The sequence below is a fragment of a genome, unplaced genomic scaffold, assembly GCF_019419815.1.
Source record: "Pyrus x bretschneideri cultivar Hongxiangsu unplaced genomic scaffold, Pyrus_bretschneideri_v1 Contig43, whole genome shotgun sequence".
NCBI lineage: Eukaryota > Viridiplantae > Streptophyta > Magnoliopsida > Rosales > Rosaceae > Pyrus > Pyrus x bretschneideri.
Genome location: NW_025999757.1, coordinates 3,554,555 through 3,573,090, shown reverse-complemented (window position 1 = coordinate 3,573,090; position 18,536 = coordinate 3,554,555). Strand labels below are relative to the sequence as shown.

The window sequence follows — 18,536 nt, the reverse complement described above, 5'->3', positions numbered from 1 at the left end:
TATGATATCTAGGGCAAAGTCTTGAACTTGAATAACACAATCAGCTAAAAGCTAAAAAGCACAAGTACATTCTTTCCTTCTTTTTAAAGAAACCTTAACGGTATGAGGAAGACTTTTATTGAATAAAATAAAAAGGTTACACTTAATCAGGGAAGACATAAACCTTACCCCTCAAAATAAAAAGAGAATAAAGAAAAGAAAGCTAAAATACAAGAAAATAGGGGAACATACATAACGTGAAACAAACTTACAACTAAACATATAGAAAGAGAAGGAAAGAAACCACAACAGAGAAAACAAACGACAACAACAAATGCATAACATTGTGACAAACTCAATATCTACGCCCACCACTTGTACTCTAAATTTTCCATATCATTTGTCTGATCATTCCAACAATCTTAAGAAACATATCGGGCCTCCTTGTGATCACAACATCTGCAAGAACTACTCCCACAATCAACCCACTTCCACATCCGGCCGAAACAATTTTCCAATCAAATTCAAATATTCCCGCTGAGCTAGAATCACCATCGTCTACGGTTGATGGTGGACGTTGAGGGGCCTTAGACTTTCCACATTTCTTTGGCAATGGATCTCCACACAACCCTGGGTTTCCCTCGTATGAAGTGATATTCAATGAAGTAAGCTGGGTTCCTTGTGGTATAGGACCTGTGAGATTGTTGTGAGACACATTGAAACTTTCAAGAAAAGTAAGTTGACTCAGTTGTTGGGGGATCTGTCCTGAGAGCTTGTTTTGTGAAAGGTCCAACGATTCAAGCATCGTCAAGTTTCCGAAGGATGATGGAATAGAACCAGTGAGAATGTTGTGGGAAAGATTCAGCGAACGAAGCTCCTTAAGCTTCCCAATGAAGTCTGGAATTTCCCCTTCAAATTTGTTGCTGGAGATATCAAAGGATGCAAATTCTTCTCGAATCATTGGATAGTATTGCTCCAAACCTTTTGTTGCTAGTGTGAGTGCGTAACCAGCATATCTAATAATCCTGGCTCCACTGGCATCATAAGCTACGTCTGTGAACATATATGCTGACTTGTTAACAATAATACTTGGAAACATAGATGGAACCGCGCCAGTAAAATTATTGTAAGACAAATCAAGAATGCGTAACTTGGGGAAATCGACATTCTTTCTAGATTTTCCAATCACACCGTAGAATCTATTATGGCGCATTGCCAAAAGTTTTAACTCTTGAAGAGTCCCCAACCAAATGGGAAAAACATCATTGAATTGATTGTTTGACAAAACAAGATACTCGAGCCTCGCACAATTGACCAATGACCTTGGTATCTGCCCGTGCAATTTGTTGTGACTCACGTCAATCATCCTCAAACTGCTTCCGCTGTTGTATGTCTAAGGAATAACTCCGTGAAAGGAGTTGTTTCCAAGAAGTAAAAGAGTCAGATCATCACTAAAGTTTCCGAGACATTGAGGAAGCATGCCACTCAACTTATTTTTCGACAAGTCAAGCAACTGAAGATTTTTCATATTGCAAAGCAATGATGAGATTTCTCCAGTAAAGTTGTTGTCTGTAGCTGTATATTCTAGCATAGTTGGAGGAGGTACCGGTAGTGATCCATGAAACATGTTGGACGAAAGCGTTATGCCTACCAGGTTCACCCAAGGAAGGACAAGCGGAAATTGGCCTGAAAAGAAGTTTCCACTTATGTCTAAATAGACCAAAGTTTCTATGCTTGTGTTCCACATCCAGTTTGGTACTTGGCCTCGGATTTTGTTTCCAGCAATTTCCAAACGCTCCAACCCCTTCTGATATTGTAAGAAGGATGGAAACTCTGTTAGGCTGCAATTACTCAATCCAAGAACGGTGAACTGTTGAACTGTTGAATTCACAGTGACAAATTCTAAACCGTTCCAACTTAATTGAAGTTGGAAAAGAAATTGTAGATTTTGAAACATTTGAAACTCTACTACGCCACTCAGACTATTCAATTGTAGATAAAGGATTTGAAGATTTGTGAGATTTGAAAATGACGCAGGAACTGAACCATTTAATCTATTAAAAGCAAAATCTAGGTACTCTAGTTTGCTAAAGTTGCCTAACCAAGATGGGATTGGACCAGTTAATCGACTCGTACTAATCCTAAAAGTTGCCAGTTGGGTAAGGTTTGCCAAGGAATCAGGAATTGGACCTCCAAATTTATTGGCTGAAATGTCTAGATAAGTGAGCTGCCTAAGATTCCCAAGAAAAGATGGAACCAACCCTTCCGAAAAATTGCATTGAGCCACATCGAAGTTTTGCAGTGAATGAAGGTTTTGAATTGAAGAGGGTATTGTTCCAAAAAAGCCAGCAAAGCCGACTTTCAGTGAGATGAGAAGACTGCTTTGATTAAATTCAGGAAAATATCCAGTCAATTCTTGGTTGTATCTCACACTAAGAGATTCTAGGTTTGGCAGTTGGAAAATTCTCACAGGAAATTCATCAAACAGGTGACAGGCCCTGAGGTGGAGGGCTGTCAAAGATGATAAATTAGCCATGGAATGAGGAATTGCCGAAGATACATTTACGAAACTGAGAGAAAGCACTTCGAGACTAGTTAAGTTTTGCACTAGGCTTCCAAGATCTGATGCTTCAAGTTTCAACAAGGGATAATTCTCCTCTTCTGATGACTGATGATCCTTATCTTCTGACAATCTATCGAGATTGAGAGCTAGATTAAGGTATGTCAACTTGGATAACAGTGAAAGTTCAGAAGGGACTTGACCAGAAAAGACAGAGGTAGAGAGGTCAAGATGAGTGAGGCTTGGAAAATTTCTAATGCTAGCAGGAATTTGAGAGTAATTGAAGTTATTGTCAGAGAGGTTTAACCTTTGAAGATGAACAAGGCGGAAGAGGCTGCTATTGTTGTTGATAGAGCCGTGGAGACAGCTGCTACCAAGATCTAGGCCAATCACATGACCCGTCTTCTCATCACACTCGACACCTTCCCATGAGCAGCAGGTGTTATTTCCTCCTTTAGCTGGTTTCCATGATGAAACCTTTGGATAAGCATCCGTAGATCTAGAAGCAGATTTGTCAATAGTAAAGCTGTCTTTGAATTGCAGCAGGGCGGACTTCTCCCCATCAGGGCAAGATGGATACTGCTTCTGCGAAGAGTAGGAAGAGGTAGCAATAACCACATGATGAAACAACAACAAAACTAGTACTAGTTTTGAAACCATGCGAATGATGGAGATATCAAGTAACCCCATAACAACAATCTTTTGATTTTTTTTGTTTTGCACTCTTAGCTATGTATGGAGTACAAAGTGACACAACTATTTATAGACTGGCATCAGTATAAAATTCTTCCGCAAATTAATTTCTAGAAAGTGATAGACACGGATGTAATGGGGACAAGTGCATCATATCTTCTACATGCGTAAAAGATGCTCTTGACTAATTGATTCGTGAGTCAATTTTTGAAGTCAATTCTTCAACTTTTGAGATGGCGTGAAATTAGAAGTTATGATATTTGCATTGACACACTTGTAAGGTTTTATCATATTTGTATGGCCAATTGCAAGACGTATCAACTTTGTATTTGGGTACTTCTAAATGTGTCTAAATGTGTTGGACCTTCATGCTTGAAATCTTTGATTAAAATATGTGTAATTTGTATTAGAACAAAAAAAAAAAAAAAAACAAAAAAAAAAATTTGTTAACAGGTGAAATGGGCGACCTATTAGCTTAATGAGTTGAGTTTGAGTGACCCGTTAGCTCAAGGGGACGGGTGTGAGTGACCCGTTAGCTAAACGAATCAGATGAAACCTGACCCAAACCCAATAAACCCAACCTGTACGTTTACAAGCCTAGACTCAAACCACCAGATAGTGAAGGGAATGAAAGTTTTGGACTCTCAGCCGCAAATTAAGGCATTAGAGTCATCAGTTTCAATTCTTGTAGTGGTATTTCTCATTAACTCAAGAGTGCAATTATTCTCATGTTGGAGTTTGACGGGTGTTGCAGTTTGAAAATTCAACTTGTTCTTTGGTTTTGGTCTATGTCGCATTTTTCAAACTGAAAGTCCTTTTCTCATCAGAAAAGAAATATCTCATTAACTCAAGAGAAAGCAAGGAAGAGAGAATTAATACTTCGATTTGGAGTTGCCACTTAATAATACGGTCTAGTGGTATTTCTCTTTACTTTTAAATGAGAGGTTTTAGGTTCGATTCCCCCCAGAGGTGAATTTGAACCATATTATTGTTAGTCCATTGTGAGACTTAGCCCACTCCCGCACCCCCTTAGTATAGATAATATCGTTTCTTAAAAAAAAAAAAAAATACTTTGACTTGGAGTTGAGGCCCCAACCATGGGGAAACCGCCTCCAACTACATATGTCTCTAGGTAGTGTAGCTAGTTCTTGTTGATACAATTTGTGGAACAAAAAATAATCCCAAAAATTTAGAAAAGGACACGTGGACTGAAACTTGAGAAAGACAAGATTACCCTCATTAAATGGGCAGAGCTCTCAAGTATTCCTATGTGTAGCTGAGCATCCCTAGAAGTTCAATCAGCGAACTACAACTACTCAAAACTCCCCCACTCGTGGCATGAAAAAAAATCAAAGGCATTAAAGATAGAATTAATTACCAAATCATATCTTTAATCCTAATTGAAGATCAACCATATCAAGTAAGGAATTCCTATCACAATCAATTATGGATATTCCCATCATCATTCCAAGATATTAACAATATATTATCTCCTAATTAAGATCTTGGAAACATCATTTCCTTGCGCATCCTACGGATGACATAATTTGGCCAATAGGAAGCCGTCATGTGTAGGGCAAATCCCTACACCATGACTGGGAACCATCTCTTATAAATACCCTCATCACCTCTAAATTTCGGTAAGCTTTTGGAACGCATACAAACCCTAAAAACTTGTTCTTTTTGGAGAAACTAACTTAGGCATCGGAGATTCATTTGCTGAACCCCCCTCCCCACCTCGTGGGTGGGTAAGCTTTAGGTCTTTGATCAAAGGTGTTGATTGTTTTGTAGGTACAAGTTCGTCAAAACAGAAGGCAGTGAATTTCTACTACCACACAATTCTTCCACACTTAAATGAGTTTCTATACATGTGTTTAATTGAATGTGGGATTAGTAATATAATTTCATATATGGATACACGATTTAATGCATGACGATGGATTAGGTCATGCCATAGAATGAACAATTTTTTTTAAAATAACTAACGACCTTTAACATTGGCATAGCAATTAAATAATAATCGACCTCGCGCTTGGCCTTAACATACTATTGTTGATCTTGTGCAGTTGCAAATATTTAATTGTCTTTGGTTTTATCTATATTGTAGGTACTCCGAGCTCACATAAGTAAACATTCGTCCAAAAACAATTTTACTAACGACTTGTAACTCAATTAGTTAAGAGCATCCCCAGTTTTACATAAGTAAATATGTAATTGTCTTTTTCTTATATTTGAATTCTACCCCAAGACAACCACAATTCTCATTCTAGTAATTGCATCCCCAGTCACCAAATTATGGCACTCCCACCCACCCTTTCTCTACATTTTTCACCAAGAGTGTATAATTGTGATTTTCATCCCCACTATGCCCTGGGCCCTTATTTTCATCTCCATGCATCTTCAATAAGAAGCTTTTATTTCATTCCCTCTAGAAGTTCCAGGGATATGCCACCTTTCAAAATACCATCACAAATTTTGGCATATAGTTCATCACTATTCAAAGACTAATCCAGCACCAAAGATCTAGTTTGAAACTCCATACCAAGTCAAATTATCGTCCTGTTCAACTTTCTAATCCCCAACTAACTGACAATATTTTCTGCAGAAATTCCCTTCGCAGAAATTATTTAAACTTCCCTCATTTCTGCACTTTTAAGAGCCTTCTATTTTTCATTACATCAACCTAACTTATAAACTACATCAAACCTATCCCCTCCTCTCACGCTCAAGGAAAACACAACTCCATTTTTCTCTTTTTTTTCTTTAATTGATGATCGCTGCCATTCCGCTCAAGTCCACATTTCAGCTCTCTTTGGTCTCCTCATAATTCCTTTCTGAACCCATTTCACTAAAACAAGTCAGTCAAACTATACATCTTTCTCAATAGAACTCTAATATGCCATTGCAACACCACATGCAAAAACTAGCTCTATATTCAAGCCTATTCCATACACTTTGGATATTACCAGAGGTATCAACGTCCAAAAATCCACTGTTTATAAACCTTTCAAATTTCAGACACACACACACATATATACTTATATATATATATATATATATATATATATATATATATATATCTTGCAAATCCTTTCCAACACTTCTTTCCCAAGGTATCTAATTCACCATTCTGCTCTGCTCCGGACTCAGGTTGCTAGAAAACTCAACCCAAATCAGTAATGAGATAAAAATAAACTAAAACCTGATGAAAATAAATTCCTCTTGGACAAAGAAACTCAAGAATTCTTTACAAGGCTACAAACAAAAAAAAAAAAAAGAAAAAAGAAAAAAAAAACTTCCAGTGATCTCACATCTAATTCAATCTCATTCCGCCAACTCTCTTGACTGTTTAGTTCGAAAACTTGCATAACAATAAAGGCGTGAACTTCAACAACTCATTACGAACATAACCTTAACATAGTAAATTAACCAAACTAGATTAGGTGTCATGGCATCATACACAATTAGGTATCAAATCATTATTGATAACAATGCATGAACGCAATGTAAAGCACTTTAACTATACCTGTTAATTCGTATAACAACAAACCTCGTACATCCCATTCTGTACTTATACCACTTGATCCCGAGCGCTAAATTATACAAACTTTCTACCAACCCGGAGCCCGGGTTGTGACACCTAACCGGGTCGGTTGATTATACAAACTTTCTACCAACCCGGAGCCCGGGTTGTGACACCTAACCAGGTCAACCGACCCGGTGATTGTGCCTAATCAACACCCGTGGAGCCAACAACGCCTGCTGGTGTGAGACCCTCTGCAGCAGCCTGAATAGAAGAGCCCAACAATTCTATATGACATGGCTCGATATCAACCGTCGAATTTTAAAATGTCTGATGATATGAACCGTTGAATTTTCAACAGTTAAAAAAATAAAAAGATCCTTACCGCCGGTGCATGTGGCGCTTTCTAGTACTCGGATTCAATACTACAAAAATCAAGTTGTCAGGATTAATTTGACGTTAAAAATGAAAAAAGGGAAATAAATTTTTTTTTTTTTATTCTATAAAAACCCAACCATGTTCTTGATTTCTCACACCATACTTGTCATGCCCCGATCCCGACAAACATCGAAAATCGACATGTGACCAAGGAAAAAAAAAAAACATTCGTTGAATAATATACACCATACAAAATAAAATACTTTAACTGCAACCCAAAATAAAAAAAAGGTGGCTACGTTCTTCATAATCTATTTACAAATATGTACATCCCAAAAAGAAGCATAATCTTTGCTTTACTAAGAACAAGTTTGAGCTGCTCAAAAGAAGGTCCCAAAATAAGGTACAAGATAAGATATAGGGGTAACCTAGCACTCCAAATCTCTGATAACTGTACTGCTACCCCACCTACGAGCCTCTCGAAGGCTACTCAGACTTGTTTCCTGTAAGATCAGTGCCTACACCATCGGAATGGTGCACTGGCAAACAACAACCCGGATAAGTTACTAAACTTGTGTGAGCGACAAATAATATAAAGTAAATGATACATTGATAATACCAGCTGTCATTCACAATTTATAAACCTTGAATATAATTCATTCATAAGAAATCGCCACCAAACCTTGCAAACTCCAAAGGAGTCACACATACATCCAAAGACTTTTCTAAATCAACACTCCAAAGTTCTTGAAGCCATAATCACGGCTACATTCAAACTAGAGTTAGAGAGGCATCATCCGGCCGAAGCCTACGCAAGTAACCAAGTAGGTACTGACCCCCCAAAGCTGATTAACCAAGCAGAGTCACCCCTGAGAAAGTAACCGAATAGGTAGTGACCCCCCAAAGCGGATTCTGAGAAAGTAACCAAGTAGGTATTGACCCCCCAAAGTGGATTAACCAAGCAGAGTCACTCCTACAACTATTGAGAAGTGATCACCCAATGCAGATTAACCAAGCATGATCACCTCTAAATTTGCATGGCCATACCTAGGATATAAGGATCTCCCAATGCGGATTAACCAAGCGCGATCCACAAATAGTATGGTCCCCTTACTCGGATTAACCAAGCAAGACCATCCATGTACCATTGCTACATGGTGCAGACTTAATGTTGCCTAACCTCATGACATTAGGGTAACGGTCCTTTACAATCCCTCCTTTTTATCAAACCATCAAATATACAATCCAAAACACAATCCATCACGGTTCAAATATCCAATTGACATAATGTTTCATAAGTAGATCGATGGCAACTTAATAACAACAATTATTTAGCATAAGACCTATTTTAAGAATCCATGGTGTAATCACAAAGCTTATTAGTCCGAAAGATTTCAAAGTAATAATCATATCACAGAGATTAAAATCACTCACCTGAGATCCACACTAACGCACTCAAGCATGGAATTCAAGGCATCAAGCTCTATCACCGCCTAAAACAAAGCACAAATCCACATTTAGGTTTCTCTCGATAAATTCACCTACCAAAACTCTCATAAGTCTCCTAAAACGACATTTATTGAGGAATCGAAATGTCGTTCTGAGGTAGGGTCCATGATCTTATGTCATTTGCTCCGTAAGATCCAATCACTAGATTTTCACTAGTAAGTCCTTAAGATCCTTAAACAATATCTACCATAGCATACTAAAATTTGGTGTCAATTCAATGGTAAGATTGTCAATCGTTAGAATAATCAAGTGGCGGACCTTATCAATAATACACTCAACTAACAACATTTTCATAATTCGAATGTCACACTTTGGAAAATTCGACTTTCACCAAAATTTCTCAAATTTTACAAAAATAAAGATCTCAACAAGTAAAGTAAATTTTATACCTGCGTGCAAGTCCAATTTGCCGGGAAGGCCCCCAAATTGGCTCACACTCGACGAAAACCCTAAGATGGGTGTTCTTAATTTCGGCTTCCTTGGTGTTCCAACGCCCAACCACCAGTTGGGTCCAGTTTCTAGGTCCAAGGGAAGTCGATTAAGGGTGATAGTGAATGGTGATGCTCTCTAGCATGACAATTCGTCGTCGAGAACCCCCGATCTTTCCTGTGGAGTTCCACCCGAATTAGGCATTAAAACCCTTGATTTTTTTTTGTGGAGATGGAAGATGGATGGTGATGGAAGATGTGGCAGGTGTGGGATGGTTGAAGATTACCTGAAATTATGGTAGAAGATGGCTGAGTTTGGACCGGCTGAAGGTGTTGTGTTGGGGTGCCTATTCGCGAAATGGAAACAACTCCCCCATCTAATGTTCGCCCATTTCCCCTTAAATGGCCGGTCCTTTAACCCCAAAAAAATGTTTGGGCCTTTTTTTTTTTTCCTAAGTGGAAATTAAAATAAGTTTCACAATCTATAGTTTCACAACTTCAAACGTCCATAACTATACCGTTATAATTCGGACTCCCAAACAGCTTTCGCCCGTACGTTCGTGGATTCGAGAGCTATTTAAAAAAAAAGAACACTAGTTGTAACTTCGAAATGTCAACGAAAGATAAAGATTGATTATGAATCTTCCAACTCGAAAACTAATCAATTACTAAACTTAAAATTAACGGAATTAAAATTAACTAATAAAGATAATGTAATCACGAAATATGAATTTAAAATACGAGATTCGTAACGAATAGTGAAATTCCGGAGATGGGATTTCACAATGCTACACCACAACTCAATATTATTTTTATTACAAACTCCTAGTTGAATAAGGATACGTGGCATGACATGAATGGTCGATAATCTTATAAAAAATATGAGCCAATATTATTAATAGATAATGACACGTGGTATGATGAGAATGATTTAAAATCTCTTAAAAAATTTAAGGCTCTAATGATACATAAAGGAGAAAGCCAACAAAGCAGAATATATATATATATATATATATATATATATATATATATATTTATGTAATTGCCCCGGGCAATGGCAATAGATGGAGGTTTTTTTTTTTTTAGTACAACGACATATTTTACACTAAGGAGAGGGGAAGTTCAGCTAAGCCACACAATTGGCAACTTAATTTGGTATCAAATTCGCCATCCACGAGATTCAAACCTAAACTTACAAATGAAAAGAAATACCATCAGACTGTAGTACTGAATGACACAACAAATGGAGTTGTACAAATGCATTTACTTTTCAAAATAAATAGAAACTAACTTTGGACTTTTCCTCACCCTTGCCCTTCCTCAGTGGGTGAAATTCATCTTAGGCGCGTCTCTAGAGAAGGGGATTGTTTTGCGCTCTTAGTTATGTATGGAGTGCAAAGTGACACAACTAGTTATAGATTGGCATCAGTATAAAATTCTTCCGCAAATTAATTTCTAAAAAGTGATAGAGACAGGTGTAGCTGTAACGACCTATCCTGAATTATTTTACATAACACGGTACGTCGAGGGCAATTTTGTAATTTCACTTTGGTGGGGATTTTTATTTTGAATTTTGTCTTTGGTCAATCTTATTTGGGTGCCATTAGGGCCCACCATTGCTTTTTGGTCCCCAGCCATCTCTCATCTTCCTCTTCTCCTATCACACTCTCTCCCTTTACACTCTATCTCTCCTCCTCTCCCTCTCACCTCTCTCTGTAAATCTCTCCCCAATCCCTCACCCATTTGACAACAATCACATACCACCTTCACCTCTTATTTCTTCACCCCCTCAGTGAGTCTAAGAGCCTCAGGCAATGTGCTAGACTTCAGCTGAGACCTAGGCACCATGGAAGCCGGTGCGAAACCAAAGGAATTCGGCGAGTTTGACCATGTCCATTTAGGTGAGATTCAGAGTCACTTTTCTCTATCTCCATTGGGTGATTGGTTCGATTCCTAAGTATATATACCGTTTTTTGTGAAGGATTAGCTTAGGGTAATAAACCAGTTATTCGGCAATGGGCCACGACTTTACATGGATTTTTCGGCCAACTCCGGCCACGACAGAGGAAACTATTAGAATGTATTAAATCCTTATTCCTTGGGCTTTAATTTGGTATATCGCATGACATATTTTGATTAAGTCTTAGGCTTCACCGGAGCTTGAGAAGCTCTGGCTTTCTTCTCCGTCGAAATCGGCCACCTGGCCTAAAAAATGGTTTAAACCCGATCCACCAGCTTAGATCGGCCCAACTTGTTGGTCAATGGAACCCAGCCCGATTGGCCAGCCTAAACCTAATTACCCCATGCCCAAACCCAAAACCCAACTTAAGGCCTTCGACCCACTAAGCCCAACCCAAGCCTTTGGGCCATGTAAGCCTGGCCCAAACCCAATTGAGAACCAGCCCAGACTTAGTTACCCAGGCCCTTTGGGCCTGGCTACCAAGCCTAACCCAAACCTAGGCCCAGGCTCGGTTACTTAACCCAGCGCATATGACAACCCAAGCCCAAACTTGGAACCAGATCCAACTAATTGACTTTGACCGTTGATAGTTGACCCGTCAACATTGACTTTGGGTTAACTTTTTTGGGTTTCAGTTGGACCCTTCTTAGACTAATTTCAACGTCCTGAATCCATTTATAACGTTTGTTTTTCCAAATTCAATCATTACGACAGAGTTTTATTAATTGTACTCTATATATGCTTAGGTGAGTTTGTTAGTGGTGTTTCCGTCCACCTTTGTTTGCACGGCTCTTCGCTAACGGTGTAAGGTGAGTGAACCCCTTCCAAAATGTATGGCTTCGATACCTTCAAGTATCGGCCAGCACATGTTTACCCTGGTGTTTGGAAGATCTTAGGGTTGGTTATGTCAATTTGGTATCCGAGCGTGGTTTTTTCAGAGCATACTTAGGATCTTCTATTACTGTAGTATTGTGTCAATCATGAGATCATTTGGATATCACGACTTCCGGATTTGTTGTCATTCGGCACGATTGTGCAACCCTTATTCTGTGTGAATAGTCACTTCCTATTGAAGAATAAGAATTTTCGTGTCAGGATTATGCCTCATCGGTGATGAAATGGATTGTTGGATGACTTTCAACATCGGACTGATACTCTGCAACATGTGTTCTTTAGGAATTGCGGGCAGAATTGGATCTACATATGAGTGTTTCGAAACAGAAAGATTTTAATGGTATAAGTTGGTTAAGACCAACTGGAGATCCGAAACGGTGATGCTACTTTGCAACATATGTTCCTTAGGAATTACGGGCAGAGTTATATCTACAGTGGAGTATGGTGGAAAAAAAAATCTAAGTGGTTTGAGTTCAAAAGATTTGAGTCAGTGATGTCACCCTGCGACATGCATTCCTTAGGAATGGCGGGCAGAGTCACATCTATATGGAAATTGTTCAAGACATTCGAAGTGCGTGTTGGAGAAAATGAGTAACCATTAGATGTTGTGAAGTTTAGTAGGTGCTAGTTAGTGGGATCGAATCAATGTACTCAAACTCGCTCCCGCTAAGGAAATTCGTGTGGATCCTTAGAACAATTATCGGCGATTGTTCTATCGATAACCTTTTCGCTTACTCCAACAACGAGGTCAAGTTCACTAAAAATCGATTGTCAGCTATACATCAAATTCTTCAGGCCTCGTTTTTGTTTTATAGTAGGTACTTTTCTTGGGAGTTTTTTTGGTAGTAGATGTTATTCCTTTCAATTTCCAAAAAGGGTTACGACCATTGGAAATTGAAAATCCTCACATGGTGTTATGAAATACGAAATGCCCTTGACCTTGTCAAATCCTATCAGCAGTTCTTAACTATTCCTTGAACTTAGTTCTATTTCCTTGTTGATTAAAAAACCAGTCCATTTTGTTGAGATGTTGACAGTGAACGAAGTTTCTGAAAATGGGGAATTGTCTCATCCGATCGTAGTTCTTACACCTTTCGAATTCTACGGTGGTGTATTATTAAATGTTTGGCTGCACATTGATGCAGTAGGATCGAGTAACATGTGTACATTTTGACGAACAGAATTGCGTGATGTGAACTATCCTATCTTTAACCTAGAGTTGACAACGATCTTTCTTGCTGTAAAATCTGGTGACATTTTCTCTATAGCGAGAAATGTTGCATCCTTTTTTATCAAAGAAGTTGTAGCGTGTTTTCACACAGAAATAGTTGAGTTGGAGACAGAAAAGGTGGATGGAACTCATCGGTGAGTTGTGTGCACCTTTGAGTACTATTAGGGTCAGGCAATTATCATAGCTGATGCTCTTATCAGAAAATCCCATAGGCAGCTTACCTTCATCCGAGCTATCCATATCCCATTATTGTTTTCTCTTCGAAGAATTAGTTTTACCTTGGCATAATCTTTCATTCTAGACTTCGTTAGTCTGACGTCTTGATTACCATCGACTTCGACCGTAATCTCAGTTTCACCTCCTGGTACTAGAAAGCATTATAGTCAACTTTGGGTTTGTGCTTACCTTACAACACTTCGTATCATTTCCAAACTAGGGAGACTATTCTAAAAGACCACTCAGAACCAAAAGCTTTAGCCAGAACCATCAATCATCCCCTTACCCATTAACATCCTATCGAGTGGATCATTACCACTAGTGTTTGAATATCCCTGAGTTTATCATTGTAAGGAGTTATTGTAAAGGTTGGAATGGGAAAAAAGTTTAAGTTCTCGTCTATCAGATTTTTAGACTACCACTGGAGTCGAGTTCGCACTCAACCATCTCGACTTACCACCACATAATCAAGTTAGGTACTTACACGTATTCCTGCATCAAAGCCACACATTCACTCCTGTTATCTTATACTTTAGATTTGTTGGACTTGTTTTAACCCTTAAATTCATGGATGTCTCTTAGCCTTCTCGGCATAACTGTTCGCTAAATTCGAGAGAAATTTTCAATGAATCAGCTTGTTTAGGCATTATGAATCACATTGTTCTGGTTCTCAGTGTATCGTCAATTTTGTACCTCATCGTGATCCATGTTTCACTTCTAGGTTGTGTGAAGTTTTCGTGAAGGTCTTGAGTACTAAGTTTTTTGTCCTGTATTGCATTTTTATTTGCAGACTGTTGGACAGTCTTGAGGTAACTATCTAGATCATGAAGGACGTGTTGCATTCTTTTGATTTGTGGTTTCTGAATGATTAGATTTTGCATCAATCTCTTTTGGAGCAGTTACAACGATAGTTTTTATTTTCAGTCTGTGTATGGCACTATTTGAGGCTTGGTTTGATTGATTCTATTAACAGCACTGGTTGGACAGTGGAGTTTTGCGAATTTGGTTTTTGGATGTTTGATTTTATGATTTGAGAAACTGTGTGCTTGTGTTGTTGTCACCTTGGTGTTTGGACAAATTGGTTTGTTTACACCCTTAGGATATTACTACTTGCTTATCCAGACAACAATGTGTTGTCGATATCGTGGGCAGCTAACTGTAATATTAAGGGCATATTCGTTGGATTCATTAAGCAAGTGGGCAAGTAGACCTGTTTACGATAATTGTTACTGTTTAGTTATTGTTGGGGCCTAACCCAAAGACACATCTATTCTCGGAGTTCGTGATGTTACGAATGCTTGGGCGAGACCCATTTTCATTTCGATTTTGATTTTCAATACAAGTATTTTAACTTACCTTATTATAGTTATACAATTCCATTTTTTATGTTACCAAAGTTTGGGTGAGTCATCTCCATTTTCAATTTTAAGTTCAGTACAAGTTTTTCGACCTTTATGTTAGTACTTATCTATTTTGACGTTATCATATTATACATACATATTTTTGACCATACGTTACTATACAATTTTGACTTTATAAAGTATGTTTTCGCTATTATACTGATGGGGGAAGAAAGTATGAGCTTGGAGGCATGAAAGAGGATTTGGTAACTTGTTTGTGATGGTGTGGCATATTCTCTTTGATGCAACCATTCTAACTTGATTTCTTCTTTATACATATATTCTTTCTTATCTTCAAGTATTTATGTATAGTACGTTATTTCAAATCTTAACGGCCTGATTGGCCAGCCCAACCCCAATTACCTCAGGCCCAAACCCCAAACCCTTTAACCCAAAACCCAACCCAAGGCCTTCATCACACTGAGCCCAACCCAAGCCTTTAGGCCATGTAAGCCTGGTCCAAACCTAATTGAGAATCGGCCCAGACCTAGTTGCCCAGGCCCAACCTTGAGACCTAACCCAGACCCTATGAGCCTGCTACCAAGCCCAACCCAAACTTGGGCCCAAGCCAGGTTACTTAACCCTGCCCAGATGACAACCCAAGCCTAAACCCAGAACTGGATCCGACCCGTTGACTTTGATCTAACCTGTTAACTTTGACCGTTGATCGTTGACTTGGGTTGACTTTTTTGGGTTTCGGTTGAGACCCCTCATAGACTAATTTCGACGTCCTAAATCCGTTTATGACGTCCGTTTTCATAAATTCAATCGTTATGGTAGAGTTTTATTAATTGTACTCTATATGTGCTTAGGTGCGTTTGTTAGTGGCGTTTCTGTCCACCCTTGTTTGCACGGCTCTTCGCCAACGGTGTAAGGTGAGTGGACCCCTTCCAAAATGTATGTTTTACTATTAAAAATCCATACATGAAAAACATGATTTTATGGATATATTTTACGAAATATTTATGAGTAAATTGGTTTTACGCTTTATGAATTATCATGCTTTATCGGATTTGCTTCCCTTTTAAAGATTTATGGTTATATATGATTTATTGATATTTTATACTTTATCGACTTTACGTTCTTTGTGGTATAAATGATGGATGACTATATACACACACTTATGAACGTGGTTTTACAATATGACGTTTTAGTTACTGAGCTCCGAATTAAGATAGATTAATATTATATATATATATATATATGAAATATTATGTAAATGTTATTATGTACTTACTTAGGGGTTATTCATACGATCTGCCTACAGGTGAATGGTCCTACCTACAGGTGATTGATACCATCTACGGGCGATTGATACTTACATGCCTTCGGGTGGATCCTACAAGAGCCTACAGGTGATTGATATTTATATTGGCTTCAGCCGGGCGTTTGGTTGGTGCCTACGGGCAGAAGATATTTGTATTGGCTTCGGCCGGAAGATGTAGTGCATACGGGCGTATGTTTTGCCTACGGCCATGTGAAGGAGAGCCTTTAGGCGATTTTGATACCACTATTAAGCACACTATATATAATATATGTTTTATGAAGTTTTATGACATGCTAGGGTTAACCTATTATTTATTATGCTATACAAGTTTTCTAAACCTGGGGGTTAGTACGTTAAAGATTAACTGTTTTCGTATTACTTATATATATCAACTTGGTGCACTCATGTTTTGTTTTATACCCCCTTAAGACTTAGAATCGAGGCGTACAATCAACGGGTCAAGGCACTCCCGCATCGGCATCTTCGAGTCCTCTCGATGTAGGACCCATCTCCTTTTGTTCATTCAATTTTATATTATTCATTTTTTTATATTATTCATTTTTAGTGTCTCAAATTAGTTGTATGCTCTGAACACGTTCTCAATTGCATATTCATTAAATTTAAATTCATAACTTTTATTTATGTTTGTTATTTCTCATGCATGTTAGTATGGCTTCGTCACCTTCGGGTGTCGGCCAGCACATGCCTACCTTGGTGTTTGGAGGATATCAAGGTCGGACGTGTTAGTAATGGGGACAAGTGCATCACACTTCTTCTACATGCGTCCTTGACTAATTGATTCATGAGTTAATTTCTGAAGTCAAGTCTTCAACTTTTGAGATGGGGTGAAATTAGAAGTTAGACAAATGAGCAACACCATAAAAGAAAAACAAAACACACATATAGTTTATCTCTTGAGTTCCTTCAGTAAGGGGATTGACACACTCGTAAGGTTTTATCATATTTGTCTGCCCAATTGTAAGACTTATCAACTTTATATTTGGGTACTTCTAAATGTGTTAGCCTTCATGCTTGAAATCTTGATTAAAATATGTGTAATTTGTATTAGAATACAAAATTAAACAAAAAAGCAAAAAAAATTGTTAACAGGTGAAATAGGTGTCCCATTAGCTTAACGGGTTGAGTTTGAGTAACTCGTTAGCTCAACGAGACGAGTGTGAGTGACCTGTTAGCTTAACGAATCAAGTGAAACCCGACCCTTTACAAGCCTACACTCAAACCACCAGATAGTGAAGAGAAGGAAAGTTTCGGACTCTCAACAACAAATTAAGGCATTAGAGTCATCAGTTTCAATTCCTGTATTGGCTTGAAGTGAGGTGGATTTGAAGCCATAAATTTTTATTCGATACCCAATTTCTTCAACATTAGGACCTTCAAACTCCTAACATATATTAAGTCAAGAGTGCAGGTGTAACGAAATTTTTCATTAAGTCAAGAGTGCGGGTGTAACGAAACTTCTCATTAACTCAAGAGTGCAACTATTCTCATGTTGGATTTTGACGGGTGTTGCAGTTTGAAAATTTCAACTTGCGCTTTAGTTTTGGTCTATGTTGCATTTTTCAAACTGGAAGTCCTTTTCTCATCGAAAAAGAAATATCTCATTAACTCAAGGGAAAGCAAGAAAGAGAGAACTAATACTTCGACTTAGAGTAGTCACTTAATATTACGGTCTAGTGGTATTCCTCTTTACTTTTAAGTGAGATGTCTTAGGTTCGATTCTCCCCAAAGGCGAATTTGAACCATATTATTGCTAGCCCATTATGAGGCTTAACACATTCCCTCACTCCCTTAATGTGAATAATATCGTTTCTTCAAAAAAAAAAAATATATTTGACTTGGAGTTGAGGCCCCAACCATGGGGAAATGTCCTCCAACTACATATGTCTTGAGGTAGTGTAGCTGATTCTTGTTGATACAATTTGTGGAACAGAATATAATCCTAAACATTCAGAAGGGGACACATGGACTTTTACTCAAGAATGGCAAGATTGCCCTCATTAAATGGGCAAAGCTATCAAGTATTCCCACGTGTAACTGAGCATCCCTAGAAGTTCAAGCAGCGGACTATGACTACTCAAAGCTCCCCTACTCATGGCATGGAAAAAAAAAATCAAAGGCATTAAAGATAGAATTAATTACCAAATCCTCTCTTTAATACAATAAGATCAACCATATCAAGTACTGAATTCCTATCACAATCAATTATGAATATTCCCATCATCATTCCAACATATTATCTCCTAATTAATATCTTGGAAACATCATTTCCTTGCACATCCTACGAATGACATAACTTGGCCAATAGGAAGCCCAAATCCCTACACCATGACCGGTCAGTACCTCCTACAAATACCCTCATCACCTCCAAATTTCGGTAAGCTTTTGGTACTCATACAAGCCCTAAAAACTCATTATTTTCAGAGAAACTTAGGCATCGGAGATCCATCTGCTGAACACCACGCCCCCTCCCCACCTCA

The 18,536-nt window shown here is 38.3% G+C and overlaps 2 protein-coding genes across 2 annotated transcripts; both read right to left on the bottom strand.

Annotated features, from left to right (window-relative positions):
• Nucleotides 1-361: 361 nt before the first annotated feature.
• On the bottom strand, nucleotides 362-1,345 carry LOC125469486 (putative receptor like protein 25). The gene has a single exon (XM_048566867.1). It carries the CDS (start codon nucleotides 1,343-1,345, stop codon nucleotides 362-364), a length of 984 nt encoding a protein of 327 aa, XP_048422824.1.
• Nucleotides 1,346-1,360: 15 nt separating this feature from the next.
• LOC125469485 (receptor-like protein 7) lies at nucleotides 1,361-3,254 on the bottom strand. Its single transcript, XM_048566866.1, has one exon. The coding sequence runs from the start codon at nucleotides 3,227-3,229 to the stop codon at nucleotides 1,373-1,375; it is 1,857 nt and encodes a 618-aa protein (XP_048422823.1). The 5' UTR covers nucleotides 3,230-3,254; the 3' UTR covers nucleotides 1,361-1,372.
• Between the last annotated feature and the right edge of the window lie 15,282 nt (nucleotides 3,255-18,536).

What these genes read in the sequence shown, in the direction of transcription:
- LOC125469486 (XM_048566867.1), bottom strand. Translation starts at nt 1,345, where the DNA reads ATGATTGACGTGAGTCACAACAAATTGCACGGGCAGATACCAAGGTCA.
- LOC125469485 (XM_048566866.1), bottom strand. Translation starts at nt 3,229, where the DNA reads ATGGGGTTACTTGATATCTCCATCATTCGCATGGTTTCAAAACTAGTA.